We start from the raw sequence: 26,696 nt of genomic DNA on the forward strand, positions 1-26,696 counted from the left end.
CCAACCGGTCTGTATAAGTGGCACACTCGATTTTCGAATAATGAAGAATGTTACTTAGAAGAAGTTAGAACTTCTATAAGCTATTGCAGCCCTAAATGGCACCGGATATTTAGCTGATTGGGTTGGGAGTTATCTACTACTTTTATTCTTTTCTAATTATTGCTTTTGTTTATGATTTCTTTGAACTTGCATTAACCTAATTGTCAATAAATCTTTTTGGAGAACTATTAGAATTAAGAGTGCTATTTTAATTTTATCTGGTGACTAATTCATATTTCCTAGCTATTTCAATTTCTATATGGAACATGTGGTTATAAATGAGTAATGAACAAATTGTATAGAGAAGAACATATCCAAGTAACAGTGGTCCGCCTGTGTGTGTGTGTGTGTGTGTGTGTGTGTGTGTGTGTGTGTGTGTGTGTGTGTGTGTGTGTGTGTGTGTGTGTGTGTGTGTGTGTGTGTGTACACTTTGATAAGGAGATTCATTCCACAGCCGTTCTGAATGAAAGAGTGGCCTCTGTATTTCACACTGGCTCAGAAAAGTTGGGAAAAAATCACACTTGTGTGAACTGACAACTACATAATATCATATAAAAGCTCAAATATACACCACAACTATAGCAACAACGACAGTGGTAGTTGGGATCACTTTCGCGATTTGATATGAAACACAAACTTGGAGAGAGTACAGAGTTACAAAACGAGGATTTGTTTTTCCACTGTTTATTCACTTTGCACTATACTTGTTCACTCTATTCTCTTTGTTGTATACTAAATATATATTTGCATCTGAAAACCTTAGTGTAAACATTCCATTTATCTTGCAGTATCAGTGTGCGAGCAGCATAGTTTTTCCGTCTAAATACCCCCTGTTTGGAATATCTTTTAACAAGAGCTCAAACTGTTTCTCTCATTCTGTTGTTACCTTACCTGTTGTTGCTATACCAACATCATTTAAAGTCACATTTTCCCAATCAGGCCTGTGACCTTCAGTGAGTTCTACACCCTGCTATATATGATATCACAACCTGATAATTTACAGTCGCATCTCAGAGCAATAAAATAGAGCTGTTGTTCAATTGTAGCCTATTTTTTATTTCATGAATTTAATAAATATGATATGTTAACATTCCATCTAAAACGGTCCCAAAAATGCCTGTTTCATAAAATCCATACCATACATAATAATAATCACAAAGTGCTTTACTGGGAAAAATAATCTGGACATTTTGAATGCAAAATGTGCAGTGAGCATGCTCAGTCTATAAAGCATCAGTGATCATCACAACCACATAGATAGCACACAGCTCTTATCTTCTACTATTTGTAATACATTACTGAAGTCCTTGAGGGATCTATATTTAAACTCATAGATCACAATATCTTTGATTGATTGAAGACTTTATTAGAAGTTTGCATAGGAAAAGGTACAGTTTCATGACGGTACAGTTCACTGGTACAAGGTCTACTAAAAGGAGATCCATGAAAAGACCATTGAAACCATTGAAGTATCTCATATAACATTGAATGACAGACAAATAGAACACAGTACTATGCAGTAGATATGTAAAGAAAAACAAAAAAGAAAACAGTAAGTCTAAACAAGCAGTATACAAAGAAGGGGCAGGGGAGGGTAGGGTTGGGCTAGGTTCATTTTTTTTTCAGTTGCGAACGGCTGCTGCCTGTAAGTGGTTTTTCAGGGCAATTTTAAAGGATGCTAGTGATCCACACTCCTTTATGACCTTCGGTAAGGCTTTCACAGACCCCCGCCAGCAGGTGGCGATAAGCATCAATGATCACTGTCCATGGGCGAAACGTCGTTATCCTAACCCGGAAGTTTTCGCATTGTTTATGTTTCTTGATTTCAACCGATTCCACCCATAGATATTTCCACCAACCTGCCAACAACCGATCCTCGAATTGGAGAAACAATCTGAGCCTGGACTGTGTTTCCTTCTTAACAGAACAACAACAGAACAATGGCTGACATTGAGACACTGAGACTGTTCGTTAATGAACGACTAACTGCTGTTGCCGAGGATATTTTATCCGTCTTCATCAGAACTATAGTTCAGTACCAGCAACAAATAATGGAGCTTCAGCCGAGACACATGGATTATTTCAACCCTGAAGACAAGTCTCGTAGATCAGGTTCGTAAATGAACGTACCGATCTGAACTGTGGATTATTGTGTTGATGTCTCTGTTAGTGCTGAGTTCAGTTGTTTGTTCCCTCAGACATGGCAAGAAAACATTCTGGGCACAGTGGGCTCTACTATAGGGAAACCTGGGCTCCTTGGAAGAATGGGCTCGCCGCTCTAGAGAAATCTGCGACTGGCAGAGCAGTATTGTTGGTGAATTCTTTGGGGACGCTACGCACACGTTTAGCTGTGCTGTTTATTCCAGCTTTTTCCTGTGCACACTTATAATACATTCTTAATTCTTAAATCAATCAATCAACCACAAATGCCTAGCCATAAATCATAACTCTTGTAGTAATGTATGGCTTACACAAGCTGTACCTCGTTGTAAAGGTGAATAATCAACGATAAAAACGATATAAAACACGATATCAGTTGGTATTATTAAAGGGGAGATATAATGGACCGAAGTCAAGTTTCCTTACTTTTTGTGGGTAGCTTATAGAAACAGTAAGAGTTATGTTATGTAAAGTGATGATATGAATGAAAGACTTCAATGCTTGCTGGGTACTGTAATATGAACACACAGTTCCAGGTGCTTTGTGATGCACTGTAAATGCAATAAAAAATATTTGAATACATGGTTGATGTAATTTGATCGTGAGTAACTGATTCTAATTAAATAAATACGATTAAATATATTGTACTATCATGGGCATCTAAATATGATGCCGTGGGAATTTTATATAAATATGTTGTATTACAGTGGAACGGTGTCTAAATATGATGCTGTGGTATAATTATGTAGAAGTACATCTGTGCACCGTGAACATCCGAATGATGCAGGGGATTTCTATAGAAGTAGATTGGGACCTAAATGAATACCATAGAGATGCTAGTGTCAGAAAGTGATGTCTGGGGCATTTGACCAATCGGCCATATTTGACAAGTTGGGCATGAGAAGAACATGTAATTGTCTCTCTCACGCAATCGTCATGACATACACATACACATACACTGCAACTAGACAGACAAGCAACCTTCCTCTATCTGGCTGGCTCTGCCCTAAATGTGTGCAGCTAGATTACTTATTTGGGTCATATTATTTCCAATGACCTTTCAGATGACAAGGACATATATAGACAGCGTCAGAAGCTGTATACTACCCACCTTTGGTGTTGCTACAGACAAGGCAGCATCAGACGTCTCACAGTGATTGACTGTATGAGGCTGCTGTTGAGAGCCCCGAGAAACTCCAGTGCAAGCCAGATGTTATGTACAGGTTTAGCCGCAAATTGCAACACTAGATTTTTTATAATCGGATGAATCTAGGGTTGCAATACCTCCCATAGGCAGCCAATGCATCAAAACGTTATTTTGCTATCTGATTGTATTAAACGACGTCAAACTCACCAATATTGCGGCTCTATGGAAAGCTTGGAATTTACTCTTGCTATCTGCAAAGTGTTTGTTTCTGAAAAATCCACCGTATAATTGTTATGATTTATTTTCTGTCAAGAAATCCGAGCAGACATGGTTTATTTTCTAAGTGTTGAACTTCGGAAGTGCTTGTCTTCTATAACGCCATGTCCCACTGCCTCCTGCATAATGTGACATTTAGAACCAGGTGGTCACAGGACCGTTGAGGGATTTTCCACGAGCGCTTCCAAACTTGAGTTTGAAGTCGTTTAATACAATCAGATAGCAAAAAACTGTTTTGATGCATTGGCTGCCTATGGGAGGTATTGCAACCCTAGATTCGTCCGATTATAAAAAATCTAGTGTTGCAATTTGCGGCTAGTACAGGTTTATGTGTAGGGCATCTGAGTCAGTTAATGACATAATTGCTGTTATAACGGACCCTACACGCAGTTCTGTCAGGTTCTCATCTAGACTGTGGAACCATTGGCGCACATGTCTGTATGTCAGAACTGAAAACTTGGGCTTGGTGCATTGTGCTTTTATTTTTGAAATTATTTTATCATTAGTTTTTTTGTTTTTTTTTTGTTTTATTGTATTGTAACTGATATGGATCTTCCTGGGTCTGAAATAAAGATTGAATTGAATAACAATAATAATAAGCAAGAAAAGGTTATTAAAAGGCATTTGTTCCAATGACTATCCTGACCTGTCACAAACAATAGCAAACTGAGCAGCAATGATGTTGAATATTAGTTTGTCTCTATTAAACCCAAACACTTTTTATTAATGAGAAGTAGATGTTTGTGTAAAGAAAGATGTGTTGTTTAAACAATGACAGAATCCACTTTTTTTTTTACTTACCGGTATGCTAACTAACAGTGTCATTTTGAGGATTATTGACAATATTTGCACTTACATCATGGCCAGGTAGCTACACTTTCAACTAGAGATGTTACCGATCAATCGGCAATGGATCGGATCGGGCCGATCAAAGCGTGATCGGCGATAATCGGTGGTTTAGATCAAAAGGTAAATTCACCGATCCGATCCGATCGGTGCAGCCGATCAACCAGCCGTTCAGTATGCCCACTTGAGGCCATTTTGGGGTATTGATTTCCACAGTGCTGAAGGAATAATTAGTTACTGCTATGATAATAAATACATAGTAATGCTGGTAAATAACTATAAGGCAAATATATAAATGAATTCATGAGTGAATTAATTAAAGTTAAAATATTAACATTTAGAAAATATAAATAATATATAAATAATAACTTGATCGGATCGGTGATTGATCGGTATCGGGTGATCAAACTTTTGTGATCGGTGCTCGGTGATCGGTTCCAAAAAACCTGATCGGACCTTCCCTACTTTCAACATAGAAACATAGGGGGGGGAAGTATAAACTTGCAGTGAGGGGAGTCTTACTTTTATACTAAATCAGGGTTTCTGAACCCCACCCAATTTAATATGGGTAATTAGGCTATTCATGACTCAAACTTTCATTTTTATTTAGTTTTTCTTCTTTCTTTTTTTTCTTTGTACTTGGTAGCACTTTGCTCCCAATTAAAAAAAATGTAGGAGCACCAGCAAAGAATCAGGATAATAATATGTAAAAAACCAGTAAGGCTCCCTAATCGGGAGATAAGCGACCGTAGGTCACTTATCTCCACAAATAGGGCAAAAATGTGTTTCGCCAAAATCTTCCTGATCCATGTTGATGACATGAGTGTAGACATACTGTGTAGTGATTTTCGTGATTTTAGGGCAAAATCTGTAGGAGCAGTGTCCAAAAATGTGTTTTGCAAGAATCGGCCTCATGGTGGCGCTAGAAGAGGGCCATGTGAGAAATGAGGGGTGGGGTCTCCGCGTTGCCTTGGCGGACGAATAGGTACCGGCCCCGGCTCTCCCGGACGCTCCTAGCCCGAGTTACGGCATTTTATGTGAGCTGCAGTGGAGGGGGTCCTCCACTGGGGGCGCCACCACTTTGGCATCCGTTCTGGAGCACCAGGAGTCGGTGGTCCCCGGGAATTCCCCGTGAGCAGCCATGTTGGAGTGGTGATTTGGTCATTTTTGCACATTTGGTCTTTTTTTACATCTGGGGGTCCCCCAGGGACCTGGGGGTCCCTGGAGCTCCGGGGGTCCTTGGAGGTTGTAGTTTGGCAGCCAAGGAGTGTGTGTGCAAAATTTGGCATGGATGGGAGCAACGGTTGCGGAGATATGAGCAGGGCAATAGTGTGACGTGTGAGGTGTGACAGACAGACGGACAGACTGACTGACTGACGGACTGACGGACTGACACTTTGTGCAGGGTTTGATAGTAAATGCGACCTACGGTCGCAATAATATGTAATCAACATTTTATTTATTAAAAACGATATAACAGTGTGGTTTGAATACATGGTAGGCCACCACTGTAGCTTTATTTAATATCCTGGCGCCAAGATGTATAATGTAGTGTCCTGGCTTGTCTCTTATCTATCTTGTATAAAACAAATGGCATATGAATAACATAAAACAGAATTGGCTGAAAATGAATTAAAAAGTCTTACATTTATTTTCAAGCTCTGCTGGTGGTAAAATCTCCATTCTAGACAGCAACTAACTATACAACCTAACACACAAACTCCACCAGTACTACAAAACAATGAGACAATGAGGGGGTTCTATGAATAAATACATATAACTATAAAACTAAGCATTTAATGGATTGTTTCTTTCATTCTCTACTCTGCCTAGATGTCCTCCCTCTCTGTGAAGAAGAGGTGGTTTCACCTGAACAGCAAGAGAGGAGCTCCAGTCTGGTCCGGGAGGAACCAGAGCCTTCACAATCACGGATTAAAGAAGAACGAGAGGAGATAATTAATCGGCCAGCGAAGGCTGATGTGTCAGCATTGACATTATTAGCAGTGAAAAGTGAAGATGATGAAAACAGAGAGGCAGAGCCTCTAGCCAGCACCTCAACTGAACACATGAAAACACAAGCAGGTGTAGAGGACTGTAGGGCAACAAAACCATCTAGTGATGTCCAGCTCCTCTCTTCAGACTGTTCCGAATCTGACACCGAAGACAGTGATGTGTGGCTGGAGACCAGAGAAGCTTCCTCGGTTTTAAACACTCTGAAATTGCATGAGACACAAAATGTTGAAGGACAAAGGTTGTCTTTGAGCAACAACCTCTCCCAGGAACTGAATCCATTAAACCCAACTTTAAACACAAGAAGGCTCACAGGGGATAAATCTTTCAGTTGTACAGTTTGTGGCAAAAGCTTTGGTGGAAAAAATGACTTAAAAAAACATGTGAGGACTCATACTGGGGAAAAGCCCTTTATTTGTACAGTTTGTGGCAAATCATTTAATCAAAATGGAAATCTGAAGAGACACATGGTAATACATACAGGGGAGAAGCCCTTTAGTTGTACGGATTGTGGTAAAAGCTTTGGTAGAAAAAATGACTTAAAGATGCACATGAGGGCTCACACAGGGGAAAGTTGGTTGTACAGTTTGTGGCAAAAGATTTAATCATAATGGAAGTCTGAAGATGAAAATGAGAATTCACATAAGTGAGACACCCTTGTAGAACATAGGTTTTGATGTACATGGGATTTACAATTCTCATGCCCTAAAAAGACAGAACATTTTCAATGTAGTTTTCTTAAATCTGCATTCTTCCCCGCAACAATTTCTCTTCAGTGAAGAGTAAAGGCCAGTCCATTCTCTCTCCGAAACCAAACTTTCCGTCCCCGAGTTCCGACTTTCCGACGTGCATCTTTCCAAACTCTAATTCGGTGTAATGGTTTTCAGAAGTTCCGACTTCCGAGTGACGTAATTTTGTTGTTGAACTGGACCTTTCAGACGAAAAGTTTGGTTTCGGAGAGGTTATGGACTGGCCTTAATGGATGACAGCAGTGAGAACATGTCTAGATTAGAAGTATAGCACTCTGTCTGGAGGTACTACAACTGCTACATTTTAATAGAATGTAGTTGTGAGAAATTAAAGTTGGGTGGGGGAGATTTCAATTAAATCAGTCTGACTGTCTCTGCCAAGAGCCCAAGACAGTCTAAAGTGGATTAGTATAGATATATGAATGTGCTGTGTGGGTTGGTGTTATGCCCTAGTCTAGGGACGCCTAATGCAGCATTTATCCTACCCATTGTCCTAACATAAATTTTAACATGAATAAAATGCTCAGACACCAGTAAAGAGTTGCTTGATGTATGTAGCTGGAATGAACATAGAGGCTTCTTGGCAGGTGAGAGGGGCCAGCATGTTAACTTTTATTTTTGTATGAATCGTGTACAAAAGGACCCCAGTGTAAACAAGCCACTGTGCTTTCTTGTGGTTTAAATCCTATTAGTAGACCTTGTATCTGAACTGTGTTGTCCTGTACTTTTCCTATGCAAACCTCTATGTATTCAATCAATCAATCAGTCAATCCAAGGTTTGTCTCAGATCAGTGTAAAAACTGAGGGGATCTGACAGAGAGGAACTCTGCAAAACACTGAGGTGTCATGGTTTGCAAATATTCTCCTCGTCGTTGAGCAGTGTGACTGTAGTGTACGTGGCGTGTAACTGATGCACTGTAGCTTAATGCAATTTAAGCAAGCAGTGGTGTAAACCTCTTATTATATGGGTATTTAAGAACAAAACCTACTTTATTTTAATCTACTTTAAACTTTATTGCCTGTGCCTTGGACTTTTTTTCTTTACATTTGAAATCGAACTGAACAAAAGAAACAAGAACACAGGCCTAAAGTTTAGAGGAGCATGCTTGTGTCTGGAAAGTTCAATTCTCCAGTCTGGCTGGGAAAAACACTGGGCAGGGAAGTGAATGTGAACATACCTCACTCAATATGCTTTAAAGAATTGTTGTAGTATTTAACAAAACGATTACTTGCGTCCCAGAACGTCCCCTTGTGGTGGAGTATGTAATGTATTGTCTTGGTGTTCCATTGGGGAGCTGCAGAGGACTCTTGTAATTACGTTATAAAGAACACCTGCCGTTGCTGCCCTCTGGCAGAGACGCGAGACGTTCAATTTGGAATCACACCACAATTCTAGGCGGAGACGCTAGTTTTCACTCCCGTCGGCAGGTTACTCACCAGCGTTTTATTTTTATTTTTTACATTTAGTTTCTGACCTAGCCATAGTGAATTTGAACAGAGGTGGTTATTTATTTCTTGATTATGACCTTTGGCAATCTTAATCAAATTTGTTTTTTTTAGGTATATGTTCCCAACTCAAATGCAGGAAATGGTGGGACAGTTGGGCATTTAGAACATGTGGGCAATCTTAATTTAGGTGCCACTTGTCCTTGTGCCCACATGTCCCTAGTGCCCAGATGTCTCCACCCCTAAGTGCCTACTTGTCCAGGTGCCCACTCGTCCAAATGCCCAGATGTCCATGTGCCCACTTGTCCAGATGGCCAGTCATAACACAAATATGGTGCCCAGATGTCCCTAGTGCCCCCTGTCCCACTAGTATTCGTATTTTCTCCTCATTATGTTCTGTTGTGTGTATTTAGAGTTGTTATTAATAATTTGAAATGAATATTTCCAGCATTTTTGGATGAGTGGGGAACATAGGACCTTTTTTGGGTAAGTGGGGAACATAGAACCTTTTTTGTGGGGGTAAATGGGGAATATAGAACCTGGGGAATATAGGTAAGGTCCCGTTCTGGCCGTTTGTAGTCACCTGATGACTAGAACATGACGTAAGTTATTTCCGCTCCTGACTGGATCAGAACCCTGAAAATGGTATTGATAGGGTTAGGTTTAGGCATTAGATTTACTGAGGTTAAAGTTAGGTTTAGGCATATAACCATGCCCACCTGGGCGAAACACCTGGGAAAGAGGGAGTCCCTTTGGCAGTGGGCGTGGTTTACTGGTGCCACTAAAAACAAAAATCTCCCATTCATTTTCCCCATAGACTTTTACAAAAATATTGATATCAATTCTTTTTAGCGTAGAATCAAGCCTAGAATCAAATAACTACATGACTTTATTTGCATGTAATTTATCTTCTACAATGACTTGTAATATTGACTCTAAATCCTTGAGGGAACTAAATTACATGAAAGTCACGGATCACAATATCAAATGGAGCTGCACAGACCTCCGCCAGCAGATGGCGATAAGCACCAATGATCACTGCCATCATGTGTGAAACGTTAACCCGGAAGTTTTCGCATTGTTTATCTTTCCAACAACCTATGGTTGCCAGCTCATACTCTAACTGGAGATTATTATAACCAATTGTTTCCTATTTAATTAACAGAACAACAACAGAACAATGGCTGACATTGAGACACTGAGATTGTTCGTCAATGAACGACTAACTGCTGTTGCCGAGGATATTTTATCCGTCTTCATCAGAACTATAGTTCAGTACCAGCAACAAATAATGCAGCTTCAGCGGAGACGCATGGATTATTTCAACCCTGAAGACAAGTCTCGTAGATCAGGTTCGTAAATTAACGTAGCGATCTGAACTGTGGATTATATATTGGGTCGAAACTGGCGGTACTGGCCCCTGTGAAGGAAAAAAATAAAAATCCAATATGACTGACTATCCTCCTGACCTGCCACAAACAATAGCAAACTGAGCAGCGATGTCGTTCACCCCTTGAAAATGAGTGTGTCCCTGCCCCAAGCATTTATGGGGGTTTGATTGATTGATTGATTGATTGATTGATTGATTGAAGGCTTTATTAGAAGTTTTGCATAGGAAAATGTACAGTTTCATGACGGTACAGTTCACTGGTACAAGGTCTACTAAAAGGAGATCCATGAAAAGACTAAGCTTATTTCAACAGGAAACCATTACAGTATCTCATATAACATTGAATGACAGACAAATAGAACACAGTACTATGCAGTAGATATGTAAAGAAAAAAAAAGAAAACAGTAAGTCTAAACAAACAGTAAGTAGCCTATATACAAGGAAGGGGCCTGGTGTACAAGATACACTACACCACTATGATACCCAAGTACCTGTCAAAATACGTTATAAACGTTAAGGATGTCCATAATTACAACACCAGAGGCAGTGCCACAGATCACGTTCAACCCAGAGACAAAACCAACAAAGGGTCAAACTCGTTCTTCTGCTATACCACAAAAATGTGGAATGCCTTACCGAAGGCCATAAAGGAGTGTGGATCACTAGCATCCTTTAAAATTGCCCTGAAAAACCACTTACAGGCAGCAGCCGTTCGCAACTGGTAAAAAAAACTAACCTAGCCCAACCCTACCCTGCCCCTTCTTTGTATATACTGTTTGTTTAGACTTACTGTTTTCTTTTTTCTTTTTCTTTACATATTTACTGCATAGTACTGTGTTCTATTTGTCTGTCATTCAATGTTATATGAGATACTTCAATGGTTTCCAGTGGAAATAAGCTTAGTCTTTTCATGGATCTCCTTTTAGTAGACCTTGTACCAGTGAACTGTACCGTCATGAAACTACCTTTTCCTATGCAAACTTCTAATTAAGTCTTCAATCAATCAATCAATAAGGATTGTTGACAATATTTGCACTTACTGTAGGTAGCTACACTTTATGCAGTCTTTTAATCTACCAAATGTCAACATAGATTTAAAAAGCATAAGCTTGCAGGTGCCTTACTTGTATACTAAAGCACAGTTTCTCAACCCCACCCACTTTGATTATTAGGCCACAGACCTCCATTCTTGTTTTTGAAGCGGTGAAAGCCGCTTCCAAGGAGTGGCTTTGTGTGTCCCATGTGTGTCCCCCACGTTCATATATGGTCATTTCAGTCCAGAATGAACAGGTTTTATCTGTCTGTAAATGTTTGTCCCATGTGTGTCCCCACGTCCATATATGGTCATTGGTTTTATCTGTCCCGTACGTCCAGAATATGTGTGTAGTGTCCGTCCCGGTCTGATGATTGGAGGATTAAAAATGTCCAATGAGACCATACTTTGAGGATAGGTCCAGCTTCACATGACAATTCGGCCCTCCAGATAAAATCATTCATTCAGAATTCTGAATTCTGAAGCTCTAGAACACAGCTTCACTTCGAACCGAATGTATATACAGAGTTCATAGCTCTAGAACACATAGAATAAAAGTTCACCGCTTCACTTCGAACAGAGGTTTGATTTTTTATTATTATTTGTACTTGGTAGCACTTTAAAAATGTAGGAGCACCAGCCCAAAGTGTACCCACCAAAATCTAAGGAGCACCAATAATATATAATAGATGTTTAATGATTACAAACAACTATATACAGTAACGGTGTGGTTTGAATACATGTTATGCACACTGAGGCTTTATGCCAAGATTTATAATGTAGTGTCCTCCTGGCTTGTCTGTGCCTCATCCATCCATCCATCCATCCATCCATCTCTCGGATCGAAAGTGGCTTGCTATCTTTCCTATTGTGTATAAAATCATATGGCATATGATTATATTCTCTGTTTCAAAATACATTTCTTGTACAAAATATAACTGAATTGGCTGAAAATGTCAACAAGCCTTCCATTTATTTTCACAGGCTGTTTCTGCTGGAGGTAAAATCTCCATTCTAGACTGCAACTAACTATACAACCTCACACAAACTCCACCAGTACTACTAAACAATGAGGGGGACTATGAATAAATACATATACCTATTAAGCATCTAATGGATTGTTTCTTTCATTCTCTACTCTGCCTACATGTCCTCCCTCTCTGTGAAGAAGAGGTGGTTTCACCTGAACAGCAAGAGAGGAGCTCCAGTCTGGTCCGGGAGGAACCAGAGCCTTCACAATCACGGATTAAAGAAGAACGAGAGGAGATAATTAATCGGCCAGCGAAGGCTGATGTGTCGGCATTGACATTATTAGCAGTGAAAAGTGAAGATGATGAAAACAGAGAGGCAGAGCCTCTAGCCAGCACCTCAACTGAACACATGAAAACACAAGCAGGTGTAGAGGACTGTGGGGCATCAAAACCATCTAGTGATGTCATTGTCCATCTCCTCTCTTCAGACGGTTCCGAATCTGACACCGAAGACAGTGACGTGTGGCTGGAGACCAGAGAAGCTTCCTCGGTTTTAAACACTCTGAAATTGCACGAGACACAAAATGTTGAAGGACAAAGGTTGTCTTTGAGCAACAACCTCTCCCAGGAACTGAATCCATTAAACCCAACTTCAAATACAAGAATGCTCACAGAGGATAAACGCTTTAGTTGCACAGTTTGTGGCAAAGGCTTTCGTGGAAAGAATGACTTAAGAAAACATGTGAGGACACATACTGGGGAAAAGCCCTTTATTTGTACAGTGTGTGGCAAATCATTTAACCAAAATGGAAGTCTGAAGAGACACATGGTAATACATACAGGGGAGAAGCCCTTTAGTTGTACAGATTGTGATAAAAGTTTTGGTAGGAAAAATGACTTGACGATGCACATGAGGGCTCATATAGGGGAAAGTTGGTTGTACAGTTCGTGGCAAAAGATTTAACCATAATGGTGAAAATGAGAATTCACATAGGTGAGACATCCTTATTGTAGAAAAGGCCCCACAGTTATAGATTTAAGCACTTAATTATTTGTATTATGTTGTCATTCTAATGCTTTCTAATTCACGTTATAGTATTTCCAGTCGCAGTTGGGTCAGGATAGTTCCTATACATACAGAATTGTATTTGGATATACAACTACTATTCTAAACTCTGGCATATTGTATGTATCTCTCCAGCTAGATGACACCATTTGACTGGTTTTGATGGGTTATTATTGGTGCATTGTACCTTTTATTAATGCACTTATCTCTGTCTCTATATTCTGTACATTTCCAGAAAACAACATAGCACATAAATGTGTATTGTTGTTGAACTGTAACTACTACATGTCTGTGACTGCAAAGGGAGAAAGTAAAAGGAGAAACCCCAGCATCAATCCTCTCTCTGTTCTCTTCTTTACTATCTGGAATAAGGGCTCCCTAAGGTGATGTTCTGGCCGACACACCAACGTGAACCTAGTGAACAATAGCAATCGCCACCCCAAGTTCAGCATAACTACATTTCCTTCACTGCATTGTAGAACAAAGGCTTTGGTCTACATGGGGATTACAATTATCATGCTCTTAAAAAGGGGCCAGTCTTAAAAATCTGCATTCTTCCCTGCAACAATTTCAAGTAATGGATGACAGCAATGGGAGCTTGTCTAGATTAGAAGTATAGCACTCTGTCTGGAGTTACTACAACTGCTTACATTTTAATAGAAACGCATGATATTCAAAAGATGAGAATTCACCAAACGAGAGGGTCTTATGACAGAGAATACCGGTAAGTTAATGTATTGGAGGTGTAATTGTGACTAATTGAAGTTGGGTGGGGGATGTTTTAGTTAAATCAGTCTGACTGTCTCTGCCAAGACAGTCTAAAGTACATTATATTATGAATGTGCTGTGTGGGTTGGTGTTATGCCCTAGTCCAGTGGTTCTCAACCTTTTCATGCCGCGACCCCCACAATAATCATATTTTACCTGGGGACCCCTCCACTCCAACGAGCACTAAGAGGCATTGAGGCATTATATTTTGTATAACACGGTTATATTGTGAAAATAGGCGATCTACATGCTCACAACGCCTCGTGTTGCGAGGCGTTGTGAGCATGTAGATCTGCTATTTTCACAATTTCTGCCTCTAATATTTGACAGTTTGGACAATGTTTAATTTGTCATTTTAGAGGTATTAAAAAGTCCTTAAATTGTCACTTAAGAAATATGCTTAAACTTTGTTAGTTTGTTTACTGTTCAGTGAGAAAACAATGTTGCACATTAAGTTAATCATCTGGGGACCCCCCAAAATAATGACCCACAGGTTGTCCTAGTCTAGGGACACGCCAAATGCAGCATTTATCCTCCCATTGTCCTAACATTAATGTTAACATGAATAAAATGCTCAGACACCAGTAAAGAGTTGCTTGATGTAGCTGGGATGAACATAGAGACCTCCTGGCAGGTGAGAGGAGCCAGCAGGTTCCAAGGTGGGTCCCAGATCAGTGTAAAAACAGTGAGGGGATCTGACTGCTGAGAGGGAGAGGGGGTGTGAACGAGGCAGGGACCATTCTTTAAAAGCTATCAGAATGCACTAAACAAAGTGTCAGGAACTCCACAAAATGGTTTGCAAATGTTCTCCTCGTCTTTGAGCAGTGTGACTGTACGTGATGTGTAACTGATGCACTGTAGCTTAATGCAATTTAAGCAAGCAGTGGTGTAAACATAGTTAAGTGAAAAATGTATGGTATAGTAGTATTAGTGCCTCATGAAAGTCTGAAATCACTTTGTTGTGCATGTAATGACAGATGTCAGGGATAATAATGTAGCGTGAGGCTGGTAATTATTGGAAAATAAGCTCAGACAGGGTTCGACAGGACTGTAAGTTCTGCTTCACCCTGGGTGGATTTATCATCCAATAATAATGACCAACTCACTACATTATCCCTCTTATTATGGTTTAAAGGTATCCCTGGCTAATACGACAAATATGCCTTAATACATTATAATTGTCCTTTATAGGTCTAACTGCAATGTAAAATTAAAAACACCTACATTATTGTATTTCTTCTAGAAATAGCAAATCTTTCACTCAATAGGGGAAATGCCCATCACAAGTTGATGTCATAAATGTCATGTGTTATCTATCCCTATGGAATTTATGGCATGCATGTGCATATAAAAACAAACATAGTACTTCCTATGGTTAATATGAGCATCAAATCAACATTTCAAATGTGTTTGTGTTTTTTATTTGCACATGCATGCCATAAATTCCATAGGGATAGATCACACATGACATGTATGACATCATCAACTTGTGACAGGCATTTCCGCTATTGAGTGAAAGAATAGCTATTTCTAGAAGAAATAAAATATTGAAGGTGTTTTTAATTTTACATTGTAGTTATAGAGGACAATTATAATGTATTAAGGCATATTTGTCGTATTAGCCAGGGATCCTTTTAACAAAATCTATCGTTTGAAACAATATTGTTTCTGCTTTCATAGCAAATAATCATGGGAGGAACAATTACTGAGAACAGTTATTTGCTAGACATACGGTATAAGCATGCAGAATGATTACTAATATCCACTATAGTATTCAACAAAGCCATGCACAATATTATCCTTCAAAGTTACTACTGCTCAGTACCTTCATTCCTGATCATGATGGATGTTGTATCAGACAGGTTGCTGGATAGAGAGAGGATAGGAGAGAGGTATGGGGAGGAGCATAGAACAGGGGTCTTCAACAGGGGGTCCCCAGAGTTACTACAGGGGGTCCTCCAAATCTTTGTGTGATAGAAACTTGTTTTTTCCCCCCCTTTTTTTATATTAACCAGGAAGTACAATAAATGAATGTTGAAACCAAGGTCTTTTTGACCAGAATGATTGTAATCCTAATTTAGACCAAGGCTATAATTGTGTTGGTCTGAAAACCCAATTTCTCTGCCAACTTCTCATGAGCAAAAACAACTAAAAGCACAAAGACTGAAACCCCTTTCAACTGCTAGCAATGGTGAAGAAATCCAAAGGAGCAAAAAACTACTTTGGAGAAATGAGCATAACAAATCCCATGTCATCTTGTTCAGACTCCAGAGACTGAGGCCTAGCCCTAGACCAAGTCAAATTGTAGGTTCGACTGAGACCATCAAAACATGGTCTTGAGATGGGACTGGAGTGCCACAGTACTATACCACAACTTTCATACTGTGTATTATACTGCAGCACTGTAAATATCACTGCGTTTCTGAGTAAGTTGGTGAGTGAGCGCTAGGTTGGCAGTACTCACATTTATTTTTTATTTAAAAAAATGTTTTAGCAAGCATATCTGTATTGCACAACACTGTCCGCCCCTTTAATTCCTGTTTTCAGAATCAGTGGGGTCAAATAGTGTAACCATTTTTATTAAATTACCACCCACCTTGTCTGAGAAAAGGGGGGCGGACAGTTCCTGGCAAGCAAATCTGTATTGCCTGTCCTCCCCCTTTAATATGTGTTTTTCTCTCAATCAAAACATTATCATTTATTCACTTGCTGCTGTGTTCTACACAATTTTCATTTTGAAAAAGTTGGGATTATATGGTAGCAAATAGCAATAGTTTAACAAAACAATGACCTGTGTCCCAGAATAAACCTTTCTCTATCCCCCCCTTGTGGTAGAGTAGGTAATGTGAAGCTTGTGCCATTGGCAGAGCTGCTGAGGACTCTTTTAGGCCTAGAATTATTGAATGCTTTAACCAGTCTGTGAGCTTGTATATCTTCTATTTTTCAATAGTTAAAGCATAAAATAATGATACACAATAATGTGTACCCGTTCTAAATGGGTAGAACATATTCTGTTACTACCCTCTGGCATAGACATTTCATCTGGATTTTCACAATTTTGTTTAGTAATGTTTTTAACAGGGGTGGTTATTTATTGACTGCTCATCAAATGTCTTTTTGTAGTATTGAGGCATAATCCATCCATCCAACTATCTTCAACTGCTTATCCGGAATCGGGTCGCAGGGGTAACAGTTCCAACTGGTATTTCTAGAGTTCCCTATCCTGAGCACTTTCCTCCACTGGCACCGTATAATAAATGTATTAAACCACAGGGATTTTGCTTCACGGTTGAAAAGCTGTCACCTACTGAATTGACACATTCTGGCTTGGAGTTTATATAAGAAAGGTAAGCAGCAGGAGCTTAACTATTGTTCATAGAAAAGACTCTTATTTAGTGCTACATACCAACTGTATGGTCTTTTATTGGAAGATCAATAGGCTAGTATTGGCAGTGGATCTTACTATTACATCACTCACGGTGAATATCCTTCCCAGATCCTTACCAAACGGTAACACAGTGCCTAACTTTAGATTAAAGAACATTCAAACCCATTGAATGTGAAATGTATTCAAATTCATTAAAAACCCATGGTCAATTTAACCATATTAACAGTTCCTACATTTAATGAAACTACACCAAACCCATGCCTACATTTATTACAAGAATTAACAATATATATATATATATTATATATATATATATATATATATATATATATTTTTTTTTAGAACACATTATTGTCTATGGGCATATAATATAATATGGGAGTCTTGACATGAAAAGGTTTGAGCACCATGCACTGGCATAGCAACATACAGTTGGTTTTCCCAGAAAACTGTTAGGATTTAGAAGAAATAAATCAGCCTCGGTCGGCCCCGAGACCACAGGTGCATGCTGTGAACACTTGTTAACATTAAGGTATAAAAATACCCCCCAAAATATATATATATATATATCGTTGTTGTCGGGTGGAAACCTTGTATGTCCAAGACCGTTTGTTTTGTATTCATCATTTTTAAAACGAACTAGTGAAAACAGCAGATCTACAAGTACACAACACCTCGCAACGCAAGGCGTTGTGTGCTTGTAGATCAACTGTTTTCACTACTTTTGTGAAACAGCCTTGTATGATGAAGCAGGGCTTTGCTTAATGAAAAAGCATACACATTTGAAACTTGGAGATACAAGGTTTCTGCCCGACAGTGACGATATATTGCAAAGATATTGATATAACACATTATTTATCAACCTCTTTCTGCGGGAATTCACTGTAGAATGATATGCGTATCACTCATCCGGGTATCCTGGGACCGTCGATGGCGGTCGGGATTACGAATATTTCACACTCTGTTCGGCCCGGAACTGCTGCCCACCTTCTGTGCAATGCACGATGGGACACTGGAAACTTGTGGATACATGAGCTTTCAGGAGGAAATCAATAACCAAGTCAGTCTACTTCAGAGGTAGGCAACCTTTGGCACAGGTGCCAAAATTGGCACAGGGGAGGGTGATCACTGGCACACTGGCAGAAGTGTGAGATAGAGGGTTTATATTTTAAAATAAAATATTGTTTTAAACGTGGTCAATTACATTAAGTCACCCAATTTGTAGTCTCGCGTGGCCAGACTGTTGACTCCGCGATTTGGGAAATGCTCCCGTAAACAGTCTGGGGCACGGAAATCGAAACGATGAGTGCGAGATAAAGCGGATGTGACGCAACCGCTCCCTTGGTGCAGTAGCAATAACATGTCCTACTGGAAGCGTTATGTCTCCTTTCAATATTTCTGGGGGCTTATTTCGTCTTTCTCTGGTGTTACCTCCATGATGTTTTCAAACGTTTTCTTAAACTATACACCCTTAACAAGAATAGGCCACTCGAATGACTTTTTCTGAGCTATTGTGTTTCTGTTATGTTTCCAATTGGACTATAGTTCATTAGAATGACTTAGACTGAGCTATAATTGTGTTTCTGTTATGTTTCCAATGGGACTACAGTTCAGTGCAGCACTGGCTACTTCCGATACTCGCCGTTCGGGAGCTGCCGTTCCAGACTCTATATAGCATTCGGAGATTGTGGAATAGTTGCCTGGCTACGCGAGACTACCCAATTTGCAACAAATTACATCCTGCACATTATTCTACATTCATTAAAACTCTGAACTCTGGGGATGGAGTCCGGAGATAGTTGGATTATTACTCTTGAGTCTAATGATCGTGACAATGTCCTGACAATCAAAATATGTCTGAATTTTGATGGCGTGTCATTAAAATGTATGCTGCCATCATGGCACTCGATCTAGATAATAAAAACATGGCACTTCATTTCAAAAAGGTTGCTGACCCCTGGTCTACTTAAGTAACCATTCAATCATTAGACTGACTTTCAGTGGCAATAAGAACATTCTGAAATCAATTATTTGAATTAAAACCCTCTTAAACTGAATGCGTGAAACACTTAAGGAGGTAAAGATTTTATTAAATTGTAGGAAAATCGCATGCGTACATGTCCTGTTTTGACTTGCATGACATCAACATTCTACTCACCCAGTCAGCAGACTGACTTGTCTTATGGGTCAAGTTTGCATTCAGATAATGTCAGCCTCAATGCTAGAATATCATTTTAGTAAAAGTGGATAATCGAGTAACATGGGAGGGATTAGCAAATCTTTAAAGTGCTAGCATAACTCCAGTTATGCAAAAATGGTGCAATATGGCAAACAATTTGCTCATCCCGTGGCTGTGACTAAAGGCAAGACAGTGAAAACATGTCCAACTCCATTTCTTCATCTCACAGATAATATATATTGACTCAGAGAAAATACTTTACCAAAATATAGGGATATTTGCGACCCAAATCCATGCAAAGGTAAATACTAAACAGTAGGCTACTATAGTAGCAAGTGTCATGTGTTACATCTTTAATTAAGGCTCATGTGCTTCGACTCCTGTGTATTACAGCCCTTTTATCTTCTCTTAAAACAGAAAATAAATCAAACCGTTAACATTTTAACCCATTTAGGCCTAGGATTATTGAATGCTTTAGCTGTTGAAAAATAGCAGATATACAAGCTCACAGCGCGGCGCTGTGAGCTTGTAGATCTGCTATTTTTGAAAAAGTTGTGAAAATGTGTGCAAATCTTTGAATATATGTATTTTTAAACTCAAATTTTGCTTCTGGGTGGTCCCTGGAACTAAATATTTTGAGATGCGGGTCCGTGGCCAAATAAATATCAGTTTGGGGGTCCTTCACATGAAAAGGTTTGAGCACCACTGACATAGTAGTCTCTCAAGTCAAGAACAGACTAACTGAGCTCCAGTTAAGTGAAAAGGACCTTTTCTTTGACGATGGCTGGCCAGATTGCTGACATAGAAACATAGGGTTTTTCAAAACACCTTAGAAGGATTCAAAAGACACTTATAGAATCGGGTCAAAATTCTAATTTTCAGGATTTTTCCAATAGTTAAAGCATAAAATAATGATAATGTGTACCCGTTCTAAATGGTTTTAAGTTACACAGTGACCATGGTGCGTCTGTGAAAGGTCAGGCCGGTGTTAGGTGTTGATATGGCGGAGGACTCGGCGGAGGGACTGTCCGTCCCGCGCTGTGCACATGGCTGGGAGGGGTACGGGCTCCGTCTTGCGGTCAACCGTGTTGAAGCGGCACTTCCTAAGATGGTCTGACATGCTGGGGAGGTCCGAGAAACCCCAGGAAGACACCAGGCTGAAGCCAGTGCTGAATTTCCACACCTGAAACCGAAAAATTATGAAGATGAACAAAGAGGATATTGCATTGTAAATGTTTTCCACACCTGAAACAGGTCAATCAAAAACAAAAGAGGTTGTTGCATTGTAAACGTTTGAGGATTATGGTTTTCCTTTACATATTGCAATGTTGTCTCATTAAAGGGGAGGACCACCGATTTTCAATATTGAACTATGTCATTAATATAATTTAGAGGAGTTGTGTGGAAATGGAAAAAAAAGTTCCCCCCCTTCTGTGTTGCCTCCCCACCTATATGTTCCTAAAACCCTGAAAGTGCATGTGTGCATGGTTTAGCTCTAGTCTGCTTAGAATGCAGCTAGTTTTTCTTTGATTTCTTTTCCCGCTTTTATGTTTTCCCCATGATGATGTCATAAACATAATGATGATGGTAGATGACACATTTTCCACCAGGGAAGTGCTGGGCCCCTGATTCAGCCCGGGAAAAAGAGTTGGAGAGGCCCTCATTGCGAGTAGCTACTCAAAGATGTGCCATTTCAGATCATGACAAGTGACAAGCCAGTGGGCCAATTACATGAGTTAAATTTTGTCTTTGTTGGGTGGAAACCTTGTATGTCCAAAACCGTTTGTTTTGTATTTATCATTTTAAAAATGATTTAAACTAGTGAAAACAGCCGATCTACAAGCACACAACGCCTCGCGGTGCGAGGCGTTGTGTGCTTGTAGATCTGCTGTTTTCACTACTTTTGTGCGACGGCCTTGTATGGTGAAGCCAAAAAATGTACAAATTTGAAACTTGGAGATACAAGGTTTCTGCCCTACAGTGACGATTTACTTTGTTGGCCGCCCAGCCCCCAAAATGGAACGGCCGACATTTTATTTTTATTTTTTTCCTAATGGCCGGCCTGGACCGGCCGGGAATGAACCGGCCGTTCGGGAGTTGTCCCGCTTTTCCAAATGGCCAGCACGTCCCTGTTTTCCACCAATCAGGATTTAAGCAGTCACACCTGGCCTGAATCCAAACTCATTGGACTCTGAGCTGGGTGTGACCACACACATGTTGCATACAGGATAAATCAGTCATCCTCACACATACTCTGTGCCTCGCTCATGACAAGCAACAGTTCTGTGCATAACCGTAGTCCCAGGTATCCTCTGTCGTGTGTGTGTGCGTGCGTGCGAGCACTTACCCTGTTTTTTACCTGCCATGACACGGCACCGTGGATGTTGGGGGAACGCCCCCGCTCCCACTGTAGCTCCACGATACCTCTGGCCTGGAGCATGCTGCCACACACCTCCCTCATAGTCCGTGACACCATGGACAGCTGGCACAGGCTGAAGCTGTCCAGGAACCCAGCTATATGCCACAGTATCTCGATGGGCAGCCCGCTGAACTGGTCGGAACAGGAGGCGCTCTGAAGCTTCGTCCCGGGGCACTGCTGCACCCCGAAGGACCTCAGCTGTCGGTCGTGGACGACCTTGGCCCCCCGGGTGGACGGGTAGAACCTCCGCTGGGAGAAGGTGCAGCCGTAGTAGGCCAGCGGACAGCGGTGCTCCATCCAGCCGTTGAGGCCCGCGTGGATGTCGCCGTGGACGTTTGTGAAGTGCGACGAGAACTGGTCCCTGCGGAACGACTGGCCGCACACAAACGGGAACATGTGCTGGTAGCGCGGGTTGGGGGGCAGGTAGCGGTTGTGCGGAACCGCCTCCACCTCCAGAGCCTCCAGGACCAGGCCGAGGCGGAGCGTGCGGAAGGGGCTGGGGTAGGAGAGCTGGGGGGCGGCGTGGTCGCAGGCCGACGCCGAAGCCATGTCGCCCACCCTGGTGTTGGTCACCAGGATCGCTGCTGGGAACGTGAAAGTCTGCGTGCCGAAGTCGACGTGGTACCCGTCGACGTAGATCGTGTCGGAGATCCTTCGACATTCTCTGGACTCTTCTAAGCAGAAGAGGAGGGCGGCCGTGATCAAGTCGATCTCCCCGAGACCCATGGGGTCTTCCTCCTGCTCCAGGTCAGACGTATCCACTGCTTTGTCCTCCATTTTGGGACAAAACCTACAGAGCGAGCGGCCGGGGAGCAACGCCCTCCTTCCGTTGGACTGTGAATACTGGCCAAAGCCCCTGATGAACTGGTTATTGTGCAGTTTGCGTTCCAGACCTCGGTCTTCTAAAAGCACCAACCCCCTGTCCTCCAAGACGACGTGACCGGCCCTCTGTGCGATACCGTGGCTGACAGGCAGGGGTGGTGACAGCGGAGAGTTCAGCGGCTGTAAAACAGAGGGCTGCTGAGCAGCAACGTGGGTGCCCTCCTGCACACAAGCTCCCATAGTTCCCGACAGCGGTCCTTTCGCTGCATGTGAGATCTGCATCTGCGCTCCATTCTGAGCCCCTCTTCCACTCAAACAGCCACAACAAACAGTCTGCTCAACCATCTCTTTTGCGGCACAAGCCACAGCAGCCAAGGCTTCCGGCTCCTTGTGAAGATCCCTTTTCCTGACACGGCTCTCCCCGCTGTCCTGTACGGTGACCCCGTTCTTAACCGCCACGCCGTTGTCAGAGTAACCGGCACTGCTGCTGAAAATATCTAAGGCGGCAGCTAGACTCCTCGCCGTCTCCACCGTGGCCTCGTAGAGCTTGCTGTAGTGCTCCTCGTTCAGACCGTTAATCCCGTTCGCTATTTTCTCTTTCGCCGAACACGGCGGGTGCAGCTGCGGTGGAGCAGGCGGCGACCGCGACGGCGCCTCAGAGGCGGGCGCCACAGAAGACGCTGCGGGCAAGGAGGCCGAGTCGTCCCGCTTGCTCTCTGCGACAAGCGCCTCTCTCTCCGCTGTGGGAGCCATGGCGACCACTTTGAGGGACTCCAGCAAAGTGCGCTGGTCCTGAAGGGCGAGCGCCATGTCCAGCTGCTCCACCTCCTCCACGCCCCGGCTCAGCGTCTCGTAGGAGGTGTAGTCCAGACAGCTGACGGGCCATCTGTTCCACTCCATGGTGCAACACACCACCCCCGCCGGGCACACCTCCAGGTGCGCGGACATGCGGCTGCGCACCAGGGTGGAGGGGCAGCCGAAGCCACTGTTCAGGCACGGAACCCTCTCCAGCGGGCACAGGAGGCGGTGCTCGGTGGCTTTACACGAGTGGAACACGGATCCACACGCCAGCGGACAGGCGATAAGATCACAACAAACGCCTGGACTAGGCTTGGCCGTGCACCGTTGGTTCACACAGGACATGCAGTGGGTGTGGGGTTCCTCCATCTTCAGCAGGACGTGAGAGGACTGGAAAACAAGCTGACAAAGAAGGGAATAGCGTTAGTCGTTGTTTGTAATTTTGAACGTTTGAAAGAGTGCATGCACCTGTGCATTCAACTACTCTTATTATTTACATTTACACTGTCACTGCATATGGTTGCAAATAGCTGTGGAAATACAGTGGTGTAAAGTAACCAAGTACTTTTACTTAAGTAATGTATACTTAAGTACAATTTTGAGATATTTGTACTTTACTTGAGTATTTCCAATTTCCAGTACTTTTACTTCTACTCCACTACATCTTGGATCCAAATGTTGCACTTTTACTTAACTACATTTATTTGAAAACTTTAGATAGGCCTACTAGTTACTAAAACTAAAGTACATAAACCACTTTAGCCCTATTTTATACCTTGGCTATTTGGAAATAGCCGATCTACAAGCTCACAACGTCGCATCGAGCTTGTAGATCTGCTATTTTCAAACATTTTGTACCTTTACTTTTGATACTTGAAGTACATTTTCATGCCAACACTTTCATACTGTATTACTGTTAGTCAAGTACATTTTGAATTCTGGACTTTTACTTGTAACAGAGTATTTCTATAGGCTATTGCAGTATTGCTACTTTTATAAACATTTTATAACATTTTGTAAAATATGTGAGTAGTTTTTCCACCACTGTGGAATTCTGATGCTTCATCTGCACGATGAGAGCAAGAAAGCACAAAAGGAGGAGCGCATCTAAGTTGGTGAGGTATTGACTGACCACGCAGATAATAACGGTTGAAAAGAATGCAGGACAATACATTTACATTTGCCTGTCAAACGGGCCAGTTATATGGACACCTATTAGCCCTCTTTATTTTGGTAGTCACACGTTTTTTGGCACAGCTGAACGCACCGGTGGAATATCAGACAGCTAACCAAAGAAGAGTCCTATCCTATTTCTTATCAAACATGTATAATGTAATATTATTGGTTTACATGCGGGGAATTCTTGAGATTTGCTGACAAACAACACCTTAGCCCAAGAAGAGCACATAAAGCAGTTTAATGTTTTCCTGGAGCTTGTCGTGCAGCTCTAATAACAACTCAACTTATACTGGCTAACGGTAGCAGGCTAGCTTTCATTGTCAGGCCACAACAACAGCCAGCTGAGAAGTTAAAGCAGTTTATTACAGTGTTACTATTGAACATCCAACTGATCCGTTTATTCGCCAGGCAAGAAAGCCAACATCTGCTTACCTTGTCGTTTTATCAGTGGTCAAAGCAAACTTAAATTCGTTGGATTTGATTGCATTGGAATGGAAATGTACAACTAGTAGGAGACACACAGGCTACATCCTTCCTAGAACGGTATCTCGTTGGTATCATACCAAGGATACGACCGTGACGTCACAAACAGTGTGTCCGTGCTGCTGTTAGCTTCGCCTTCATTGGTGGAAAAAGTAGGCTACGCAAGTAAAAGTATCAATACTGCAAGTCTGCAACCTAGAATAACTGTGTTACAAGTAAAAATATCAATACTGCAACCTAGAAGAAACTGGAGTGAAGCCATCCGACTTTGCCAAACGGGAGGTGAAGTGAGCCGACGTCCAAAGTTCGCTGCGCATCATGTAGTAATTACCGTAGGAGCTCGCTGGGGCTGTGACGAAAGCAGGCAATGGTCCTGAAAGATACATAACGTATCTTTTGAGTCTGTTTTATCAACACAAAGCAGCTCTACGTTTTACCCTATAACTCTATGGGTTTACCCAGAGGAAAGTAACTAATTATTTACTCAAGTACTTTTAATTTACCAGAGTATTTTCTTTTTTTCTCAGCTTGTAGATCTGCTATTTTCAAACATTAGTAGGCCTATTTTTACTTTTTCTACTTTTACTTTTATTCCAATACTTTTGTACTTTTACTCAAGTACATTTTGAATTTTTACTTGTAACAGAGTATTTCTATATTGCAGTATTTATACTTTTACTCAAGTAATGAATGTGAGTACCACTGGTTTTACCTCATACTATAATCCAACAATAATAGTAGGCCTAATAATAATAATAATAATAATAATAATTAATTGGCTAATCATTGACAGCAACTTAAAAAAAAAAAAAAAAATCAGTGACCTCATTTTGATTGGATAGTCATGATATTTGAATATTCATGATATTTGACATCTATCTATCTATCTATCTATCTATCTATCTATCTATCTATCTAACCATTACGGCCAAGACCCTTGCAAATTAATGCTGTCCTTTGCCGCAGCGTGATTCACACTTGCAAGGGAATTCCGTCCTTGTCCCTTTTATGCACATATATGAAGTACCCTGGTGTCATAAATATTAAGCCCAAATCTGGGAATGCCCATATATGGACTTATTGTGCCAATCTCATGTGGTCTATGACATCAGACATCTATGATGTGAGACATCAGTCATCTCCATATTTAGGAAAATATGGCCAGATTTTGGCCAACTTAAACAACCAACCAGGCATTGGCTGTCTGTCTGTCTGTCTGTCTGTCTGTCTGTCTGTCTGTCTGTCTGTCTGTCATATATTACTTAGACAATTTCTCTGAAAATAAAATAAAAAAAGACTCCACAATAGGTTTGTTCACAATTCCAATTGGAATCAACTCACATTATCCAACTGTACATGTGATAACAATTTTTTAAGGTTTTATTGTAGAAAGTGCCTACAGGTAATATAGTAATAATATAGTAATATAGACTTTCTATGGAAAACTTCCTTCATAGGTTTGTTCACCATTCCAATGGGAATCAACTAACAATGTCCCAATATACCTCTGATAATAGTTTTGTAAG

At 41.2% G+C, this 26,696-nt stretch overlaps 1 protein-coding gene across 1 annotated transcript; it reads right to left on the reverse strand.

Moving 5' to 3' along the window:
- Positions 1 to 20,078: 20,078 nt before the first annotated feature.
- Positions 20,079 to 25,185, reverse strand: LOC308300671 (F-box only protein 30-like). Its single transcript, XM_080744554.1, has 3 exons — positions 25,120 to 25,185; positions 21,817 to 23,910; positions 20,079 to 20,652 (listed from the first exon to the last, which is right to left on the reverse strand). The coding sequence occupies exons 2-3, from the start codon at positions 23,875 to 23,877 to the stop codon at positions 20,458 to 20,460; spliced, it is 2,256 nt and encodes a 751-aa protein (XP_080600680.1). The 5' UTR covers positions 23,878 to 23,910; positions 25,120 to 25,185; the 3' UTR covers positions 20,079 to 20,457.
- Between the last annotated feature and the right edge of the window lie 1,511 nt (positions 25,186 to 26,696).

Source organism: Nannobrachium achirus, assembly GCF_963921795.1.
Source record: "Nannobrachium achirus genome assembly, chromosome: 16".
NCBI classification, from domain to species: Eukaryota; Metazoa; Chordata; class Actinopteri; order Myctophiformes; family Myctophidae; genus Nannobrachium; species Nannobrachium achirus.

What these genes read in the sequence shown, in the direction of transcription:
- LOC308300671 (XM_080744554.1), bottom strand. Translation starts at nt 23,877, where the DNA reads ATGGAGGAACCCCACACCCACTGCATGTCCTGTGTGAACCAACGGTGC. An exon ending in CATGGCAGGTAAAAAACAGG is followed by an intron (nt 20,653 to 21,816) that starts GTAAGTGCTCGC and finishes TTTCGGTTTCAG; the next exon opens with GTGTGGAAATTCAGCACTGG.